At 39.7% G+C, this 20,693-nt stretch overlaps 1 protein-coding gene across 4 annotated transcripts in view; it reads left to right on the forward strand.

The window, feature by feature from the left end:
• Nucleotides 1-20,693, forward strand: part of USP48 (ubiquitin specific peptidase 48) — a 93,193-nt gene that overhangs the window by 26,146 nt on the left and 46,354 nt on the right. For 2 of the 4 annotated variants that reach the window (XM_028090777.2, XM_028090778.2), the window contains exons 2-9: nt 2,596-2,716; nt 3,697-3,853; nt 7,010-7,137; nt 7,982-8,106; nt 8,602-8,710; nt 10,820-10,953; nt 11,638-11,720; nt 16,655-16,834. In XM_028090777.2, the coding sequence (XP_027946578.1) occupies nt 2,596-2,716; nt 3,697-3,853; nt 7,010-7,137; nt 7,982-8,106; nt 8,602-8,710; nt 10,820-10,953; nt 11,638-11,720; nt 16,655-16,834 (1,037 nt within the window). The remainder of the gene's footprint in view (nt 1-2,595; nt 2,717-3,696; nt 3,854-7,009; nt 7,138-7,981; nt 8,107-8,601; nt 8,711-10,819; nt 10,954-11,637; nt 11,721-16,654; nt 16,835-20,693) is intronic. The other 2 variants (XM_028090779.2, XM_028090780.2) reach the window with 1 other exon arrangement.

Below are 20,693 nucleotides of genomic sequence, written 5' to 3' on the forward strand. Positions count from 1 at the left end.
ACAGTTGACTTTTTTCTATAAGGAAGGAATTTCCCATCCCTTATCCATCCATTTCAGTATGGATTCCTATTTATTCAGTAGATCATAATTCTATCATTAATTTCCTTCTCATTGTTCCTGATTTTGCCACGGGGAGTCCCTCTCAAGCTGTCCTTTTAACATGTCCCCCATCATTCTTTGAGTACATTGCTCTTACTTTTGGGCATAGCAAGATGTTCCACGTTCATCTTGTACTCTGTCCAGCCTTGGAACCAGCTATTTCTCCCAGGAGCCCTGGGTTCTTTGAGTGGGGGAATACTTAGAAATCAAGACCTGGTTGCTAGGAGTGCTCATGTGATTGCTTATAGACCCTCAGCTGACAAAAGGCCATCTACTTTGCCTGCCCAGTTAAATTTAAATTTTAGACAACAAATATGTATATTTTTTAATAGCAATCTTTTTTTTTTTTTTTAAATCAGAGAGAGAGTGAGCACAAGCAGGAGGAGTGGCAGGCAAAGAGAGAAGCAGGCTCCCTGCTAAGCACGGAGCCGGATGTGGGGCTTGATCCAAGAACCTTAGGATCATGACCTGAACCAAAGGCAGCCACTTAACAGGCTGAGCCACCCAGGCATCCCGAGCAATTTTTTTTAAGGTTTTATTTATTTATTCATGAGAGAGAGAAGGAGCAGGGAGAGGGTCAGAGGCAGAGGGAGAAGCAGACTCCCTGCAGAGCAGGGAGCCCAATGTGGGACTCGATCCCTGGATTCTGGGATCATGACCTGAGCTAAAGGCAGACACTTAACTGACTGAGCCACCCAGGCGCCCTATAACAAACATTTTTTTAATAGAAATATATCATTTAGGGCGCCTGGGTGGCTCAGTTGGTTAAGTGACTGCCTTCGGCTCAGGTCATGATCCCGGAGTCCCAAGATCGAGTCCCGCATCAGGCTCCCTGCTCAGCAGGGAGTCTGCTTCTCCCTCTGACCCTCCCCCCTCTCATGCTCTCTCTCTCATTCTCTCTCTAAAATAAGCAAATAAAATCTTAAGGAAATATATCATTTACCTGAAATTCAAGTAACTGCTGTTCTGTGGTTTATCTGGCAACCCTAATCTGCCTACAAGTTTAGGCTTTTGTCTTTTATTCCTGATGCAATACTGCAGGCTTCATTTTCTTCTTCCTCCCTTTCTTATTTGTAACTTTCCGAACCTTGGTTTCCTTTATCCCTAATATTTCCTTACTTGTTTAAATATAGAATATAAGGAAAGTAGTTTTTTTAGAATTGTTATGAAAGGGAAGTCATTAAGATTTGGTATTTGTACTTTTTATCTTTAGCCTGAGGACACTACTAAATGAGTTTGCTACTGACTGGGTTCAGGTTACTTGGGTTAGTTCCTCACCCCCCTTCCCTTCATTGTGGATATGTTATTTAATTGAAATGTGTTTGTGTTGGATTTAGGGCCCCTCCCATCCTTACTCGTGAGTGTGTTTGTGTGTGTGTGTATGTATGCGTGTGTGTCACATTGACAGAGGCCCCCCAGTTCAGCAGTGTATGGAACGGTATATTCAAAAAAGTGTCACATACCCCTCCAGTTTTTACTCTAAACCCACTTGTGTTCTGAAGGTAACCACTTTTATTGGTCTCTGGCTTAGCCTGTTGGTTTCTTTGTGTTCGAATGAGCAGATACATGTATAGACAAGAAGTAGCATACTATAGATACTGTTCTGCGTGTTCCTTTCTTACTGATACATCCTGGAACTGACTCCACACCTATCCATGGAGGTTTGTCCTGTGATTTTCCTGTTACAGTTGCATAGTACTCCGTTGTGCCTAGGTACCATGTCCCCTGTTGGGTCATTTGGCTTTCCGGTATTTCACAGTTACAGTCAGTGCTGTAATGACCACCCGAGGTGTTATTTGTGCAGGTATATCTGCACTCTCAAAGATGTCTCTTCAGAGTGAATAATCAGAAATGAATTGGTGGATGGGTTCGCCTGGTGGTGGGTATTAAAGAGGGCACATACAGAATGGAGCACTGGGTGATATACGCAAACAATGAGTCATGGAACACTGCATCAAAAACTAATGATGTATGGTGATTAACGTAATAAAATGTTAAAAAATATTCGTTAAAAAGAAATGAATTAGTGGGTGACAAGGAAGCTGTATGTGTAGTTTTTTTTTTTTTTAAGATTTATTTATTTGACAGAGACAGCAAGAGAGGGAACACAAGCAGGGGGAGTGGGAGAGGGAGAAGCAGGCTTCCCACGGAGCAGGGAGCCGGACGCGGGGCTCGACCCTGGGACTCTGGGATCATGACCTGAGCCGAAGGCAGACGCTTAAGAACTGAGCCACCCAGGCGCCCCTGTATGTGTAGTTTTGTTAGAGATTGCAGAAGTCCTCTCCCTGAAAGTCCCACTACCAGTTTGAATTCTCTCTGTAGTAAATGAGTTCTGTTTCCCCACAGCCTTAAATTGAGCGTGGTGTTACATCTTCTCAGTTCTCCTAATTTTATAGATGAGAAATAGATGAAGTAATGGTATATCATTATAGTTTTAATCTGCATGTTTCTTATGGAACTATGGCATTTCTTAATCAAACAATAATTTTTTTGTAGACGAAACTGCAAAGGAAATCCGAATTGCTTGGTTGGTATTGGTGAGCATATTTGGTTAGGAGAAATAGATGAAAATAGTTTCCATAACATTGATGATCCCAACTGTGAGAGGAGGAAAAAGGTAAGCCAACCAATTTTAAGTGATCGCTATGGGGGTATTCCTCTAGGTTTTTGTTGTTTTGTTTTGCATCTGTGATCAGAAACTATTACTGATTTGGGGGAACCCCTGCAGCTTGAAGATAAGCAGTGGAACTTAAACTGCTTGAATTGGAACAATTCTTAATGGTATTGCTTTAAATCAGGTGGCCATGTAATCCAGCAAGCTTTTAGATGATAGTTGTAGTTTAAATGCTGATTCTTTGTTGGCTTTCATATTGTTCGTTTTATTTTGAACTCGTTTTTAAAAAACTTCTCTTTAAAGCAAGCGGTAAGTCAAGGAACCAAGCTCCCATAGTGATACTACCATGCTTTCTTGGGCTTGTATTTTTATATATTATAAGTATAACCGATAGTTTCACTTTTTTTAAAAACACACATTAAGATTTTCTAACCAAAAAGCCTGGCGTTCACAAAATAGTCAGCTATATAGATATTTTGTGTATTAAGAAGAATGATTCTTTGTAAGTTCAGGAATCCTCATTCTTTGGAAGAAGTTGCAGCCAATTCTCCCTGCTTCATTTCTCCCTAATCTATAAGATAGAAAGGAACTCTTGTGGAAGTTATATTTTGTCATTCTCCTCAATGTGGACAGTTTAGGACTAGAGCAAATGAAAACCCTATGTACAGAGGTTCAGAATGGATTTGGCCTGAAGCCCGCTGCTTTAATCCGCCGCTTTAATTTTAGATGTAAGTGGCCAGAGAAGGCAGGCTATTAGATGGGGGATGAGCTGTCCTAAGTCTTTCCCACTCCTGTAGCCAGCCGAGATGGGGCTTTCATGAAATTAGTCCTCCCATGGCCAAGAGAGCCTTACGTGGTTATGCCATGTTGGTTGGGGTGGTGGTAACGAATTTTTGATCTGCAATTTAAAAAGTAATTGCTCTTACAATTTTTGTGTGTACAGGGAAATTGATTTTGTAATTGTAAATTTTGTATTTTTGTAGAACTCATTTGTGGGCCTCACTAACCTTGGCGCTACTTGTTACGTCAACACGTTTCTTCAAGTGTGGTTTCTGAACTTGGAGCTGCGGCAGGCGCTGTACTTGTGTCCGAGTACCTGTGGCGACTACGTGATGGGAGATGGTATCCCAGAAGGGAAAGGTTAGTGGGGTGGGGGTGGGGCCCACTCCCTTCACAGCAGATTGCCAGATGGAACACTTAGCAAATGCAAGAAACTAACTCCTGAGGGCTCGTCATGTGCCGGGCGTGTTGGGAGGTTCTTCGTAAACATTGTCAGGATTCAGGATTCAAAATCGTGTTCCCTTTTTTCTGTAAATTTATTATTTATGCACCGAAATGGCTCCTATTCAAGTGATGGAAGTCCATTTGATTATTCTTATATAGCTTACAGCTACAATTTCTTTATGTAATATGCCGTGATTGTAGCCCATTAATTTGTAGTGATTGATAAAAATCAGTCAGTAAAGCAGACAAGGTTACTCTTTTCCTTAGTTTGAGAGACTTAATATTTCATTGTGACCACAGAGGGTCTTTTGTTCTGATTCCCAAATACACCGACTTTGTTGATAGCCTCTAAAATTAAGGTCCTTGGCAAAATCAATCACCAATACCAGCTCCACTCATTTAGAGTGTTTTTAGACCAAATCGGTTTCAAACTGTTTCTACTGGAATTAGTTTCACGCACAGTGTGTGGATTATTATTCCTGATTGATACTACTTTCTATTTAGAGATTATTCTCTTTAAGATGGAACTTTTCGTGGAACCAGATTTTTCTCTTTCTCAAAGCTGGGGGATGGAGGGCAGTGAATGTCTGAGGTTACGTAGGTCTGAGAACTCTTAAGTTGGGAACTTTGACTCTTGCTCCCATCTGTAAATCCTTTGCTGTGTGTTTTTTGTTTTTTTTGTTTTTGCTTTTTTTTTTCAAAAAAGGAAACATGAAATTTAATTTAAAGGAAAAAAATCAAATTGTCAGAAAACAACAGAACAAATCAATTCCTGAAAAAAAAACAGTTCTGCATCTTGGTGATCACATTTATTGAAAGGGTTGGAAAAAAATTAAAATGCCGTTTAGCTTAAGAATTTTTTTTTTTTTTAAAGATTTTATTTATTTGACAGAGACACAGCAAGGGAGGGAACACAAGCAGGGGGAGTGGGAGAGGGAGAAGCCGGCTCCTTGCTGAGCAGGGAGCCTAATGCGGGTCTCGATCCCAGGATCCTGGGATCATGACCTGAGCCGAAGGCAGACCCTTAACGACTGAGCCACCCAGGTGCCCTTATGTTGTTTTGTTTTGTTTTGTTTTTTATGGTGAAAACATTTAGATTTAGCCAGCTGAACTCAGTTTAGATGATCCCGATTTTGTTGGCAACATCCAAAGTCAGGAGCCAGTCGAATGTATGCCACCTTCTCTCCATCAGGCCTGATCAGGGTGTTGACCTTGGCCACATCAATATCGTAGAGCTTCTTCACAGCCCCTTTGATCTGGTGCTTGTTGGTCTTGATATCCACAGTGAACACAAGTGTGTTGTTGTCTTCTATTTTCTTCATTGCTGACTCAGTAGTCATGGAGAACTTGATGATGGCACAGTGATCAAGCTTATTTCTCCTGGGTGTGCTCTTTCGAGGATATTTGGACTGCCTTCGGAGACGCATTGTCTTGGGTTGTGACATGCAGATCTTTTTTTTTTGTGACTGTGGACGCCTTTCAGCACCGCTTTCTTGGCCTTCAGAGCTTTTGCTTTGGCTTCGGCTTTGGGAGGGGCAGGGGCTTCCTTTTTAGCCTTCAGTGCCATCTTCGTGAAAGGATAGTAGCCAGCCAAGTGCCCCTGAATTGTTTTTATATCCTACAAGACAGACTTTTTTTTTTATTTTTAAAACATACATATACTACTGGAGGTTTTTTTGGAAGGGATTCTTTTTTTTTTTTTAATGATTTTATTTATTTATTTGATAGAGAGAGAGAGACAGCAAGAGAGGGAACACAAGCAGGGGGAGTGGGAGAGGGAGAAGCAGGCTTCCTGTGGAGCAGGGAGCCCAATGCGGGGCTTCCTCCCAGGACCCCTGGGATCATGACCTGAGCCGAAGGCAGACGCTTAACGACTGAGCCACCCAGGTGCCCCTGGAAGGGATTCTTTTTAAGTTGAATTATAGTTGACAATATATTAGTTTCAGGTGTACAGCATAGTGATTTGACAATTACGTGTTATGAAATGCTCACCAATAATAGGGAATTATTAACAGGAAATTAGAATGGGGGGAGTGGTAAGAATTAAAGAGGACTTGAAAAAATATAGGACTAGCAGATGTAGGGAGCAGCCACTACCCCCAAGGCAAAAAAGAACCCCCAGGGAGGACTCTCCACCCCCATTCCTCAGGCCTGAAATTTGGACCTCTGGAGAATGCCCTGTGCAGGCTCACTAGATGGCGGAGAAGTTGCTGAGCTGCTTCCTCAATAAGGGACCCCTATTTGAAACTGTCTACAGGGAAATCCTGGGCCTCAGAAACCCCTATTAAGTCACCTGAGAGGATGCCTAAGAGGTCATTCCCATGGTGGTCATTCAAGAGGAAGTGCCTCACCAGAGACCGCCTACTTTGGCGGCTACCAGAGGAGGCGCTGCAGGAAGCTGCTGGATGCTGTTGGCTGCCCGAGCCCGGAGGGGCAGGCACAACTGAACCCTTCAGTGCCCTCTGCTGGCAAGACTTCACCTTGCGCAGCCTGGTAAAGGAGAGATGTTGGCGTAGCTGATCCATGTTATCAGAGTGGGCAAAGCAGGGTAGTGACTGGCACAGAAGATAATGCTCAAGTCTTTTGGGGCTCTGGAGATCCACATTTCCTATTTAAAATACCTTCCCGACTCAATAAAACTTGCCACTCTAAAATTCTAGGATTTTAAAATATATTCATTCAAGTTTGAATCCTGTCACTTAATTTATGGCAAGTTTACATTAATGAGATTATATTAAAATATTTGGCCATCTTATATGAATGGTAAATATAGTCTGTGGTTTTTATATTGGACTGAACATTTCAGTGTGATTTGACACTAGAAAACTAGTCATGGTTGCTGTTGTAATGCACATATAACTCTTGCCTTTAGGGGACGTATATGGATAGCCATGGCTGCCTCATTACTTCCAAAACAAATAGGATTACCAATTTATTTCTATTAAAGTTTTAGAACTATAATAAAACACTAATGCTGTAAATGTACGGGTGCTTAATTATGTTCTTATGTAAAGAAGTACATATTGCAAAGAAAAGTTAGCAGTTTTCTAAAAACAACATGTTTTTCAATAGATTATGAGCCTCAAACAATTTGTGAGCATCTTCAGTATTTGTTTGCCTTGTTGCAAAACAGTAATAGGCGATACATTGATCCATCGGGATTTGTTAAAGCCTTGGGCTTGGACACAGGGCAACAGCAGGTAAGAACACCTAAGTTCTATGAATTTTTTTTAAAGATTTATTTATTTATTTGAGAGAGAGAGAAAGCTAGAGAGAGCACAGTAAGGGGGTGAGAGGCAGAGGGAAAAGAAGAGCGAATCCTCAGACTGCCTGCTGAGAGCGGAGCCGATTAGAGCCCAATTTCAGGGCCCTGACATCATGACCTGAGCCAAAATCAAGAGCCGGAGGCTTAACAGACTTAGCTACCCAGGTGCCCCAGAACCTTTAAGTTTTTTTAAATATAAAAAGGTACCCAAATGTTCTTTTTTTTTTTTTTTTTAAGATTTTTATTTATTTATTGAGAGAGAGAGAATGGTAGAGAGCATGAGAGGGAGGAAGGTCAGGGAGAAGCAGACTCCCCGCTGAGCAGGGAGCCTGATGCGGGGACTTGATCCCGGGACTCCAGGATCATGACCTGAGCTGAAGGCAGTCGCTTAAACAACTGAGCCACCCAGGCACCCCCCAGATGTTCTTTAGAATGTTTGTAGGAGGAAGTGAAGTGAAATGCTTTCTAAAAATTAACTTTTTTCTATTTTGAATTAGAGCATTTATTGAACTGTCCAGCATATTACACATTTTCCTTGATCCCATTTCCTCCACGGCTCAATCCTTCACCTTCCATCATTTTATTTCTATTTTTTTTTCTATATATTTCTATTATCTTCCATCATTTATTTCTGATTCAACATAGCTCTAGTCCTTATTTGAAAATGCTAAGTTCAAAATAGAGATAGTTTCTGGAACATTTCACTTATTGCTGTTTGTATCAGAAGTCGAAAAGCAAGGTTTGATTTTTCTTTTTATTAACCCAAACTTGTATTGTAGGATGCCCAAGAATTTTCAAAACTCTTTATGTCTCTATTGGAAGACACTTTGTCTAAACAAAAGAATCCAGATGTGCGGAACATTGTCCAACAGCAGTTCTGTGGAGAATATGCTTATGTAACCGTGTAAGTGTGTTTCAGCTTTCCCACCATGCATTGTCTTCTAAGACTGTTACTTAGCACGTTATCTGATTTTCAGTTAAGTTCCAAGTTACAGCTTTCATGGGCCATCATGGGGCCAGTAATACTTACAGTAATTCATTTCCATGGCAACATGTAAACAGCTGACGTGGTAAATGCAGCTGAAGCCCTTCAGATGTTGAGAGCTGTGTGTGGTTAAGCGCTCACCATATACTTTATGGCTGTGGTGTGAGCTCAGAGAGGGAGATTGGAGTCGGTAGAATACTGAGAGTGAATGTAAAATGCCTCTTGAAAATTTTCCTAATCATAAACTACAGGCCTTACCGTTCACTTTGTTTTTTATTTTTAATATATAGTGTAAATAATTTCCATGAAAGAAAAGGTAATAAATGCTTCTTTCCATAGTTCTAGAGTGTAATAAAATGGAACTGGATTGTTTTCCCACTCTGACCTTAATTTTATCACTCTGTTTTATTATAGTTGCAATCAGTGTGGCAGAGAGTCTAAGCTTTTATCAAAGTTTTATGAACTGGAGTTAAATATCCAAGGCCACAAGCAATTAACAGATTGCATCTCAGAATTTTTGAAGGTATTCAAATTTTGGCATATATGTTGTTTCTACTCACTAACCGTTAAATACTATTCTGAGTAGTTTTTTGGTTTAATGGCTAAATTCATTATTAGCCTTTTCCACATATGACGTGTCTCTGTTTCTGTAATGATCTGCAAGAAACTATGTAAATTTTAAAGTGCTGAAGCAGGCTGTATGTTGAAGGGCTCCTTCAGTTATTTTACATGTAAAGTTATGTGTTAAAACTTGGATGATTAGGGGTGGTAGAGTGTTTAAGGAAATCTAAGCTCTACTATCACCCGATTAAATTGCCTTTTCATTTAAGGAGAACTACAAGGTGTGGAATGCAAATTTTTTTTTTTTTAAACACACTGGTCATTCTTCAGCCCTTCCACTCTGTATTTCTTCTTGTATGTAGATGCATGTGGAGGGAGGGGAGTGGCTCCCTTTCGTTCTGAGTTGAGAAAGCTGCTCAGGGAAACCTTTGTTACCAAGTGGGAACAAGCACATGGCATATTAGACGAGCTTATCCTAGTTTCCTTTCTTAAAATATTTTTGTACCTTTCTTCCTTTCTTAGCACAACTGTTAACCTGCTTCACATACTCATTTACTGAATTCATTCATGTAGGTATTGTTTGTTTACTGTGTTTACACACCGAGTCAGTGGTTGGGGATAACCCCTAGTGGGCAGAAACTGAGAACTTTGGCCTTGTAATGTTAGTGGTGTGGGGGCTGGGGATGACAGTAAAATATGTAGTGTGTCACCTAGACTAAGTACTACGGAGAAAGATAAACCTGGGAAGGGGGCTGGAGAATGTGGTAGGGATGAAAGTGGGGTTGGTTGTAGTTAGAAATAAAATGATGGAAGGTGAAGGATTGAGCCGTGGAGGAAATGGGAGGAAGTGCAGAGCTTGAGACAGGAATGTGCCTGGTAATTTGAGGGACAGCAAGGTCAGTGTGGCTGAAGTGGATAAGCAAGGGGAGAAAGATGTAGAGGTAACTGAGGATCATACCGATGGAGCCTGGCGGGCCTTGGCCAGAGGCTTGACTTTGAGTGTAGTGAGATGCCATCAGGGGATGGTAAGCATAGAATTATGATCTGTTTGAACAGGACGGTTCTGGGTGCTGTCTTGAGAATTGGCTGAAGTTGGGCCTGGGCAGGCAAAGGAGTTGATGCTGGCTTCGACAAAGGGTCGTCCGAAGAGGTGATAAGTAGTGTTTGGATTTTCAGTGTATTTTCCAAGTAGAGCTGATACAGTTTGCTGACTGGACATGGAGAGAAGGGGAGGAGTCAGGGATTACTAAGGTTTGGCCTGAGCACCAGGTAGGGATGGGGTTGCCACAATTGCTCTGGGAAGGGCTGTGGGAGGGATAGGCTTGGGAGAGGGGTTGGGAGTTTGCTTGGGGTGTGTTAGATCTGAGACGTGTGGTTCAGGGTTTTTGGGGTGGAGTAAAATCAGGATTGAGAGAGACGAGGACCAAAGACACTGAGCCTTTGGACATTCAGACACAGGAAACCAGGGAGGTTAGGGGGAGGTGGCAGCGAACGCTGAGGGGAGGGCTGGCCAGTGAATTAAGAAGACATAACAGGAAAAATCTAAGAAGAAACCACTAAGCCATACCACTGAATTTCCCGAGATCTTTTAGCTTTATCTCATCAGCTTGATTCAGCAATTTTAACTGTGTATGTGTGTGTCTGTGTATGATTTTGTATATATGTAGTTTTGTATTCTGGTGCCCTATGTAATTTCCACCATTTTTCACAGTTCTTAAATTAATTTTGTTGCATCAAAGTACATATGATTTTTTTTTTCCTGTACAACCTACTTCCTTAGAATTCCCAGAAGTGGGATTATCAGGACAAAGTATTTTTGAGAAGTACTTAAAAAAAGAATCATACATTTTGGAAAGAGGCACAATTGTAAATCACTGTATGCAAATTAATATTACTGCTCAGTAATGCCTTTTATCTTATGTGTCCTTCATTACTTAGAGTGACTTGATCTTCAGCAGGTTCGGGGGGGCTGTTACTTAAAATGAAATTATGCTTTACATCAGATTTGATCACTTTTTAAAAATCTTTCCATCTTCTAATTTTTTTAAAGTACTGTCTTATTTCTGATCAGGAAGAAAAATTAGAAGGAGACAATCGATACTTTTGCGAAAACTGTCAAAGTAAACAGAATGCCACAAGGAAGATCAGACTCCTGAGCCTTCCCTGTACCCTGAACTTACAGCTGATGCGTTTTGTTTTTGACAGGTAAATATGTATGAGTAGCAGTGTTTGTTGCTCATTGTGGCCTAATGTGTACAGATTTTACCATAGACAGATAAAGTATTAGAATGCCAAAACTCTAGATTGTGTAGGTGGGACTTTCCATTTTGAAATGCCAATAATACCTGGTTTTCTCACAAAATTCTTAAGGAAGCCAGCCATATCTGAGTGAGAACTAGAAAAGTAGGGAATCCTTATTTTTATTCTATTAATTATAAACACTTCAAAGGAAAACAAACATATAGGTAAGAACTGAATTATCTTGATGTTCTGTATTTTTGAATAAGAACTGCATAAATTTCTACTTATTACACTCTTCCACCCTACCCGACTCCCATGGGAACATATCTTTGATTTTATAATTAAGATAAAGGCAATGTTTGCACATGGACATTACCTCTATGAAGCAGGAGCATCTGTGGCTCTCTTGTGATTATATTAAAACTTCCGAAAATTAGTTTGGAATCAACACTTAAAATTCATACTTTTAACCTATTCTTTTCCACCAATTATAAGACAGCATTATGTTGACTTCTAATCGTACAAGTTTTTGAGCAAGATTGCTGAGTGAAACCTACCTAGGTACCATTGAGTTTATTAAAATAGCTGGTAGAGCTTATACATTGTTTTATGATTGTTTTAAATATAATTAGCTTTCCTCTTGGTTAGGCAAACTGGACATAAGAAAAAGCTGAATACCTACATTGGCTTCTCAGAAATTTTGGATATGGAGCCTTATGTGGAACATAAAGGTAATATTTTTACCGAGCAGTGATAATTATAATGCCCAGAGACTGTAACTTGTGATCAGCTTGTGATGAATACAGGATAGCATTTTATAAGTATTCTTTGCTAACCTCTGTCTGGGAACAAAGGCTTTTTAGGCGAGCTGAGATGTTACTTCCATTTTCAATGAGTAAGTACACCACAGAAATTAGATGATTCATCAATGTCTACAAAAGAATAAAAAGGGGAGAAGGTATTTTACTGTCTGAACCCACACGTGGTCCCTTAGTGTCAGTATAATTCCTCATAAAATTCTGAGCTGCCTCCATTCATGTTTTTTTTAACTTTATCAAAAACTTTGGGTGGCATAATCCCAATATTTATGCTATAATTCTCCCTATCTGTGATGACTGATGAGTTCTAGGATGCTGTGACAAAGTATCAAGAAGAAATAATTTACTTTCTTTTCCTCTTGGTGGTCATCACCTTACCATACAGGATGGTGCTTGATAGAGAAAAATATTTGGCCCTTTTGTTTCTCTTGCCCTGACTGGAAGGACTGCTTCCCTTCGTTTTCCAGATTGATCTTACTGTTTATTAAATTTTTAATAAATTATATCATAATTTTTGTCTCTTTCTATAAAAAGCTTCTGGAGGCGACTTACAATAAAAACAATCCCTAAAAACCTTTGGAAGAAACAGTTGGGGAGGTTGGGGAACAATATTAAGTGTTTAAGCTTTAAAATGTGTGATGCTCTGTCAATGCTGTGGTTTAAAATTTGCACTCGGTGGAGGAGGAAACAGCTGGAGACTTTGCTCCTGGACTTGGCTATTACTATAGTTGATTGAATGAATAAACTGTAGTTCACTTGTGTAGGGATTTGTTTCCTGCCTACACTGTCAGGTAATTGTTTGAAGTTAGAGATGTCTGATAGCTTAGTGATGTCCCAGGGGACAGAAACTTAGATATAAAATTAGCACTTCCCTTGACTCCACTGTATGATTTTGAATAGTTTTTATTATTGTTACTAAACTTATGTATTTGTCCAATTTGTACTATGAGGAAAATAAGATGATTGTGAAGTAGACTTGGTAGGTCATAAAACCTGTAGAAATATTTAAATTTAGTGTTTGCTGACTAAATGTAATAAACTTTTATTTTTTATTTTTAAATAATTTTTTAAAATATTTTTAGAGAGAGCTTGCAACGGGTGGGAGAGGCAGAGGGAGGGGGACAGACATGGGGTTCATTCCGAAGATCCTGAGATCATGACCTGAGCCAGAATCAAGAGTCACATGCTCAACTGACTGAGCCACCTAGGCCCCCTAAGATTTTATTTTTAAGTAATCTCTACACCCAGTATAGGGTGGAGCATACGATTCTTGATCTCAGGGCCATAAATTTGAGCCCCACATTGCGTGTGGAGCCTACTTAAAAAAAAAAAAAAAAACAAAACCACAAAAGGGGCACCTGGGTGGTCAGTCGGTTGAGCGTCTGCCTTTGGCTCAGGTCATGATCCCAGGATCCTGGGATAGAGCCCTGCATCGGGCTCCCTGCTCAGGGGGGAGTCTGCTTCTGCCTCTCTGGCCCTCCCCTTGGCTCATTCTCTCTCTTCTGTCTCTACTCTGTCTCTCAAATAAATAATTAATATCCTAAAAAATAAAAAACAAAAACACAAACCACCTGTAATTCTATCACCCAGGCCACCAGTATTTATATTTTCCTATATTCTAGCTGATACGTATCTGTACACACATATCCACATAAAAAGCTGAGAGAAGATAGATCTAAAAGATGCTCTTTATTTAAAAAAGGAGAATTCACTTGTTTCTTTAAATAGTGCACCTGCAGATCTACATAGATTTAGCACCTGACTGACTCTCTAATAACTGAACTTTTGCTGTATTTTGGGGGGGGGGGTGTTATTTTAAGTTTTTGGCAGGGAATTTTAGTATTCTTGTAGGTCACATTGAGATTTGGAGACTGAATAAAATCCACAGAATTTCAGAAGAAACCAATTATATTTAAATATAGTTAGCAAAACATTAAGACAATATGATGATCCAAATAATACAGGTGCACATTAAAGAACAGGTTCCACTGGCTGTTTAAAACTACCAGAATTCTGAAGTTGATAGTATAAAGAATCGATGAGTATAAATTTAGGTGAAGAGTCGTGTTGTGATAGGAAAATTTTTGTGTTGTGTCTTGGTAATGCAGTCATGGTTACTGCTTCTACTTGTGTGGTTTATCATGATGATTTAATTTAGGGAATACTATAAGGAACAGGTATTGTTGGTGATTTTTCCTACTTGTCTGCTTCAGTGGTCTTGTCTTCACCCTCCCGCAGCCATCCATGGTGGGCAGACCCTCCCTTGTCCTGCCACTGTCTGCACCATACATGTCGCTCTATCCGCTAATCCTTCCTTTTAATATAGAGTCCAAATACAAACGTGTGGGTTGCAGAATTCTCACAAAGTGGACATCTGTGTGAGCAACATCCAGCTCGAGAAATAACTTTCCCATGACTCCAAAGTCTCTTTTGTGCCCCTCCCAGTAACAGCCCCTCCCCCCCAATATCATAGCACTAATCTGGCTTTTATGGCAGTCACTTCCTTAATTTTTATTAATTAATTTTTATTAATTAAAAAATTTTTATTTTTTTAAAAGATTTTATTTATTTGACAGAGAGAGACACAGTAAGAGAGCGAGCACAAACAGGGGGAGTGGGAGAAGCAGGCTTCCCGCGGAGCAAGAAGCCCAATGGAGCAAGAAGCCCGATGCGGGGCTCGATCCCAGGACCCTGGGATCATGACCTGAGCCGAAGGCAGACGCTTAACGACTGAGCCACCAGGGCGCCCCCCCCATGATGAAGTCTTGCAGTGTCTCTGTCTTCTGCTCCTTCATGTGGGTGGTGGTTGAAGGTAGCTGGAGAAAAACACCATCCTAGCTGTGTGTCTGTCTGCCTTTCAAGCTTTTTTTTTTGAGGAATTTCAAATTTATACCAAAAAATTGAATCCCTGTCTAGATCTTTTAACTGGATCAGTTAGTCCAGTTACCCTTAACGTAAATACTGATACTTCCTCTGATTCAAATCTGCATCACTTTTTATGGTTCTCTGTTACTTGAATAGATTTCCTTTCCTTTTCTTTTTTTTTTTTTTAAGATTTTATTTATTTATTTGACGTGCTGAGGAGGGAGTCCGATGTGGGACTTGATCCCAGAACCCCAGGATCATGACCTGAGCCGAAGGCAAATGCTCAACTGGTTGACTGAGCTACCCAGGTGCCCCTGAATAGATAGATTTTCAAGCTTCTCATTTCTTGAAACATAGAAAGCCTAGTTTTGTAAACCATGACTGACGTTGTTGGAATATTGTGCAGGCTTATTTTTGCTGTCTGGGTGGGTTCTTTTAATGTTGCCGTGTTTCTTCTGTACTTGGTTATCTTTGATTGCATGCTGGTTATTGCACATGGAAAAAATTTTTTTAAGGTTTTGTTTATTTGAGGGGGAAAGAGAGAGAGAATGAGCAGTGGGGAGGGGCAGAGGGAGAGAGAGAAGCAGACTCCCTGCTAAGCAGGAAGCCCTCTGCAGGGCTCCATCCCAGTACCTGAGCTGAGGGCAGACACTTGACCGACTGAGCCACCCAGGTGCCCATATCTTACTTAGTATTTTAAATTATTTTGAGCTGGAGTGGGTTAGGTAGGTGTTAATCTGTATTACTGAATCCCTCAGTGAGCTACAAGAATGCAGAGACTTTGCCCTTTTACTCAGCTGCTGTACCCTGTGTTCCTAAAAGTGTGCAGCATGTTTGTTTGTTGAATGAGTGATTGGCTCTGCCTTGCGACTCACTTCTTGCAGTTTGAAGAAAGTTACAGTGATGAAATCGTCAAGGATATTTACAACGATTTTTCTGCCACAAAGGTAGTAATTGTTATTGTTTAACTGTTAATAAAATGCTCCTGCTTTAAATGACCATCGATATGGGAGTGGTTCGATATATTGTGGTACATTACAATAAATTTCAGAAGAACATTTAATGATGTAGAAAGATGTTAATGATTTGTTAGAAAAGCCTGCAGGTTTCAGTATTAATAGTGGTTATGTTTGTATTGTGGGACTGCTAATGAATTTTTTATTTGCTTTCTAATTTTAATGTGTAGAAGTGATGTTTTCCAGTACATACGTAGTTTCCTCTCTGTAATTGTTTTAAAAGATTTTTTTTCAAATTATATCTGAAAGTGTCAATATCGATTTGCTTGATATTTTGATGTATGGGTAAAGTCTTCTCTTGCATGAACCACACGCATAATATATTGGCTGTGACTTGTTTTTGGTTATTTAGAGTGAAATAAATAGGAATTTAAAAATACGAAGAAATCTGAGTGCAGAATCATTCTAGATTTTTAATGTTTTCTCTCCTGGTTGTTTGCAGTTATCTTGGCCTACACCTATTTTGACAGCAATTTTTCTTAATGTCTTACCTCGAATTGTTCCTAAAACATTTTTCTTCTTTTTTTTCTAGAAACAATAGCTTTTTAGTTTCACACTCCCATCTGGTTAGTTTGTGTAAATAATTTTGTAACAAGAATATGAACAGCTGATTCTTCGTAGGAATATAGCTCATCAGTTTGCAGAGGAGCAAAGTCTACAACAGAATAGCTTTGTAACCCTGGTCTGGGTGCCCAGGATGCCAGAGCTTTCTTTCCATCTGTATATTTTGCAGAGGAAATGGAGAGTTAATGCAACGAGCTGCTTAAGACATTTACATTATTTTGTAAAACTAGATTTTTTTTTTTATCTTAGGTGACTTTTTTTTTTGTTTTGTCTTGTTTTAGGTGACATGTTTTCAATTCTATCAGATGTGTAAACAATTTTAATCATTACAATTCAGACTCAGGATATAAGAAATACTGTTCTTCAAACTGTCTTTCACTTTTTCCCTTTCTCTTTCTCCAGGTGGGTCCTATGTGTATGAACTCAGTGCGGTCCTTATACACAGAGGAGTGAGCGCTTATTCTGGCCACTACATTGCCCACGTGAAAGATCCACAGTCCGGTGAATGGTATAAGTTTAATGATGAAGACATAGAAAAGATGGAGGGGAAGAAATTACAACTAGGGATTGAGGAAGATCTAGGTAAAACCTTTAAGTTGTGAGTGCCCTTTTAAAATATAAATTTTTTTCTTTTTTTCTTTTTTTAACTGGAAATCTTTTTGATAAATTCTTTCGGCCAAAGATTGGGTTCTGGGTTAGCAAAGATATTTCCGTTTCTTAAACACATGTAAAATCTCTGAACATCTTTTGTTAGAAATCCCTGAATTAAAAAAAAAATTTTTTTTTTTCCCAGCGATGGTTTCTGCAGTGGTTTCAGTGCAGTTTGAAGGCAAATATTCAAGAACCAGCTTAATTTGGGGTCGGGGGGATGAAAGGGGAGCGGATAGCAAGTATTAATCTTAAAATGATGAACGGTGGATTTAACATAGTAGGATTCGTAGTCCTTTTCTTTGGGTTAGGAGATTTATGTTGGGGAAGTAACTCTAGCAGGGAACTCTGAGAACAGTGTATACTCCTTCCTGTTAAGTATCTTTTCCCATCCCCAAAATGGGAGCAGTGCCTTTGGGGAGTAAGCTGCTTGTTGTTTTGTAGTGATGAGGTCTGCCATTGGGAGTACTTGGTGAATAGCTGTTGTCACATCCATGTTCTTGGGCCAGAATACCCACTTAACTCCCTACAGAAGTGAATAGTTCTTCCAGTAGGAGCCATCTCGGCTGAGTTTCTCATCACTTTATTACCGTGTTTGTCATTTTTGGGTGAGGTTTGGACTATGGAGTCTAAATAAGAGAAAAGGATTGGGACTAGGTGTGTCTCCTGCCACTGTTCTTTCTTAAAGAATCAAAGCCACTTTCCCAAGGTGTCAGGGAGGAGCATGGTTGATGGAGTTGGCTTTTGGATGTATATGGGGAATCTTTCCACGGATGGTTAAGTGGGAACATGTTTTTGATTAAGTGAGACCATGGTTTTGTAATTTGGAGAGAGAGTTTCTATTTTTAAATCACATTTAGGGTATTATGCTAAGTGAAATAAATCAGTCAGAGAAAGACAATTATCATATGATCTCACTGATATGTGGAATTTGAGAAACAAGGCAGGGGATCATAGGGGAAGGGAGGAAAAAGTGAAACAAGAGGAAACCAGAGAGGGAGACAAACTATAAGAGGCTTTTAATCTCAGGAAACAAACTGATGGGTGCTGGAGTGGAGGGGGGTGGCAGGAATGGGGTGGCTGGGTGATGGGCATAGGGGAGGGTATGTGCTGTGGTGAGTGCTGTGAATTGTGTAAGACTGATGACTCACAGGCCCGTACCCCTGAAACAAACAATACATTGTATGTTAATAATAATAAAAAATAGATAAAAAAGAAGATACTACAAAAAAAGTCACATTTAGGTGTTTATAGATATTCAGCTATGCACTCCCACTTTAATATTGAGGTATAAGGATATATATATTATGAGTATATATTATGAATATATATTTGCACATATATATGTGTGTGTATATATGGATATAACGAGAATCTGGGAACAAAATTGAGACGCAGCTTGAACTGTTATTTACTGAGGTTTATTTGATTTATCTAAATTTTAGTTAGAATTGTTGGATTAGAAGCATTGCTAACGCTGTTTTATCTATCTTCAAATATAGATAGTCCTAAATTTTAAAATAGGTCAAGAGAAAGAGACTCCACCTTATCAGGATCCCATCCCAATGTTTTAATACCTCACTGCTGTATATAATGTACGTGGCAAATTTCATCTCTTGTTTTCTTTTTTATCAAAATTAGAAAATCCTTGGTATTCTATCATGAACTTGTTTGAGTTGTTTTATATTCCATCTCACACAAAGTATCTAGCATGTTGGGGCGCATGGGTGGCTCATTCGGTTGAGAGTGCAACTCCTGGTTTCAGCTTAGGTCATGATCTCAGGGTTGTGAGATGGAGCTCTGCATCGGGCTCTGGTCAGCGTGGAGTCTGCTTCTCTCTCTTCCTCCCCCTGGGTTCCTTCCCCTGTTGCCTCGTGTGTGCTCTCTCTCTCTCCCATAAATATATAAAATATTTTTTCAAAACATCAAACATGTTAAATCTTAATATGTTTAGTTAGAAATGCCCAACCTCCTCATTACTGTATACGCTCCTGACATTGTTAATTCCCTGTAATGGTGGTCTTCAAACATTTTGTCCTGTGTACTCTACAAGAATATTGAACAAATTTTTGTTCCCTGAATATTTTATTTTATTACTAAGATTTTATTTATTTGAGAGTGTGCGTGCACACGGCAAGCGCATGGAGAGAGGTACAGAGGGGGATGGAGAGGAAAAGGGAGAGAAGGCCAAGCAGGCTGTGCATGCAGCCCAACACAGGGCTCAGTGTCAAAACCCTGAGACTGTGACCTGAGCTGAAACCAAGAATCAGTTGCTTAACTGACTGAGCCACACAGGTGCCCCTCCCTGAACATTTTGAAATCTGTTATTTTTATTTATTTATTTTTAAAGATTTTATTTATTTATTTGACAGAGAGACACACAGCGAGAGAGGGAACACAAGCAGGGGGAGTGGGAGAGGGAGAAGCAGGTTTCCCGTGGAGCAGGGAGCCCGATGCGGGGCTCGATCCCAGGACCCCGGGATCATGACCTGAGCTCAACGCAGCCGCTTAACCAACGCCGCCCAAAATCCGTTATTTTTTATCATAATTTTAAGTAGCTACAAATAATGTGATTTCTAACAAAAATAGTAAAACAGTAACATCCCTCGTTCAGTTGAGTCCAAATGAAATTAACATAGTACTAACTTTTCAGAGACACAGGGATGGGTCTTTCTTTAGAGCAGGACATTTTTAACCCTTACCCTTTCTCCCGTGGTTGTATTTACATTATAATTGACTGTATGGGATTTTTTTCTAGTGGAATATACTTAAGATCTCTGTAACCATAAAATCTCTATAAATAGTTCAAAAGTTCTTTTGGATTGAGCTTTTTTTTTTTAATTATAAATATCACCACATCATCCATCCATATAAGTATGTTAATAAATTTTTGAATTAAACACAAAGCAAAATTTTATTGTAAACATCTCTTGTAATGACATGGCTAAAAACTTTTTAAATCTCTGTGTGAGAGGTTATATCTTTCTTTCATGAAGTGGGCGGATGACTGAGAAAGGAGAGGCAGGCAGAGACCATGAGTGGAACCGCAGTGTTGAGGCGGATTGATTTTAGAGAAGAACATAGTGAATTGAAAATCTGGTCATTGATTTCCCCAGAACTAAGCAGGACCTTTTTGTTGTATGCCCCCTCTCACCGAAGATTACCCTGGGATACTCAGCACCATTTTTTTTTTTTTTTAAGATTTTATTTATTCTTTTGAGAGAGAGGAGAGAGAGAGAGAGAGAGAGAGACAGAAACAGAGAGAACCCAAACGGGGAGAGGGAGAAGTAGACTCCCCACTGAGCAGGGAGCTCGATGCGGGACTTGATCCCAGGACCTGGAGATCATGACCTGAGCCGAATGCAGACACTTAACCGACTGAGCCACCTAGGTGCCCCACTCAGCACCATTTCAAAGATCACGTTCATGTGATAGACTTGACTTTCAGAACACTTAATGTTTCTACTTGCTACTGAATTAACATATTAGTGGCTAATCTTTCTGCTCATTAGCATTTCATTTTAATGAACATGCCATTTTGTTAAATTTTTATTTTAGTTCCAACACCCGGTGCTCATCACACCAGCGCACTCCTTAATCCCTACCACCCATTTAACCCATCAGCCTACCCACTCCTTCCTGGGAACCATCAGTTTGTTCGCTAAAATAATCTAGATTTATTTTTATAATCTAAGACCAACATTAAACTCATTGTAGTAGTACCTTTTCTGCTTCTAGGTTTTTCTTCATGAAAAATAGTACTTACCATCTTTTAAAAAATGGAATATGGTAC

Source organism: Eumetopias jubatus, unplaced genomic scaffold (assembly GCF_037043125.1).
Source record: "Eumetopias jubatus isolate StellerSeaLion01/CBP00866 unplaced genomic scaffold, mEumJub1_p1.0 scaffold_4, whole genome shotgun sequence".
Classification (NCBI taxonomy): domain Eukaryota; kingdom Metazoa; phylum Chordata; class Mammalia; order Carnivora; family Otariidae; genus Eumetopias; species Eumetopias jubatus.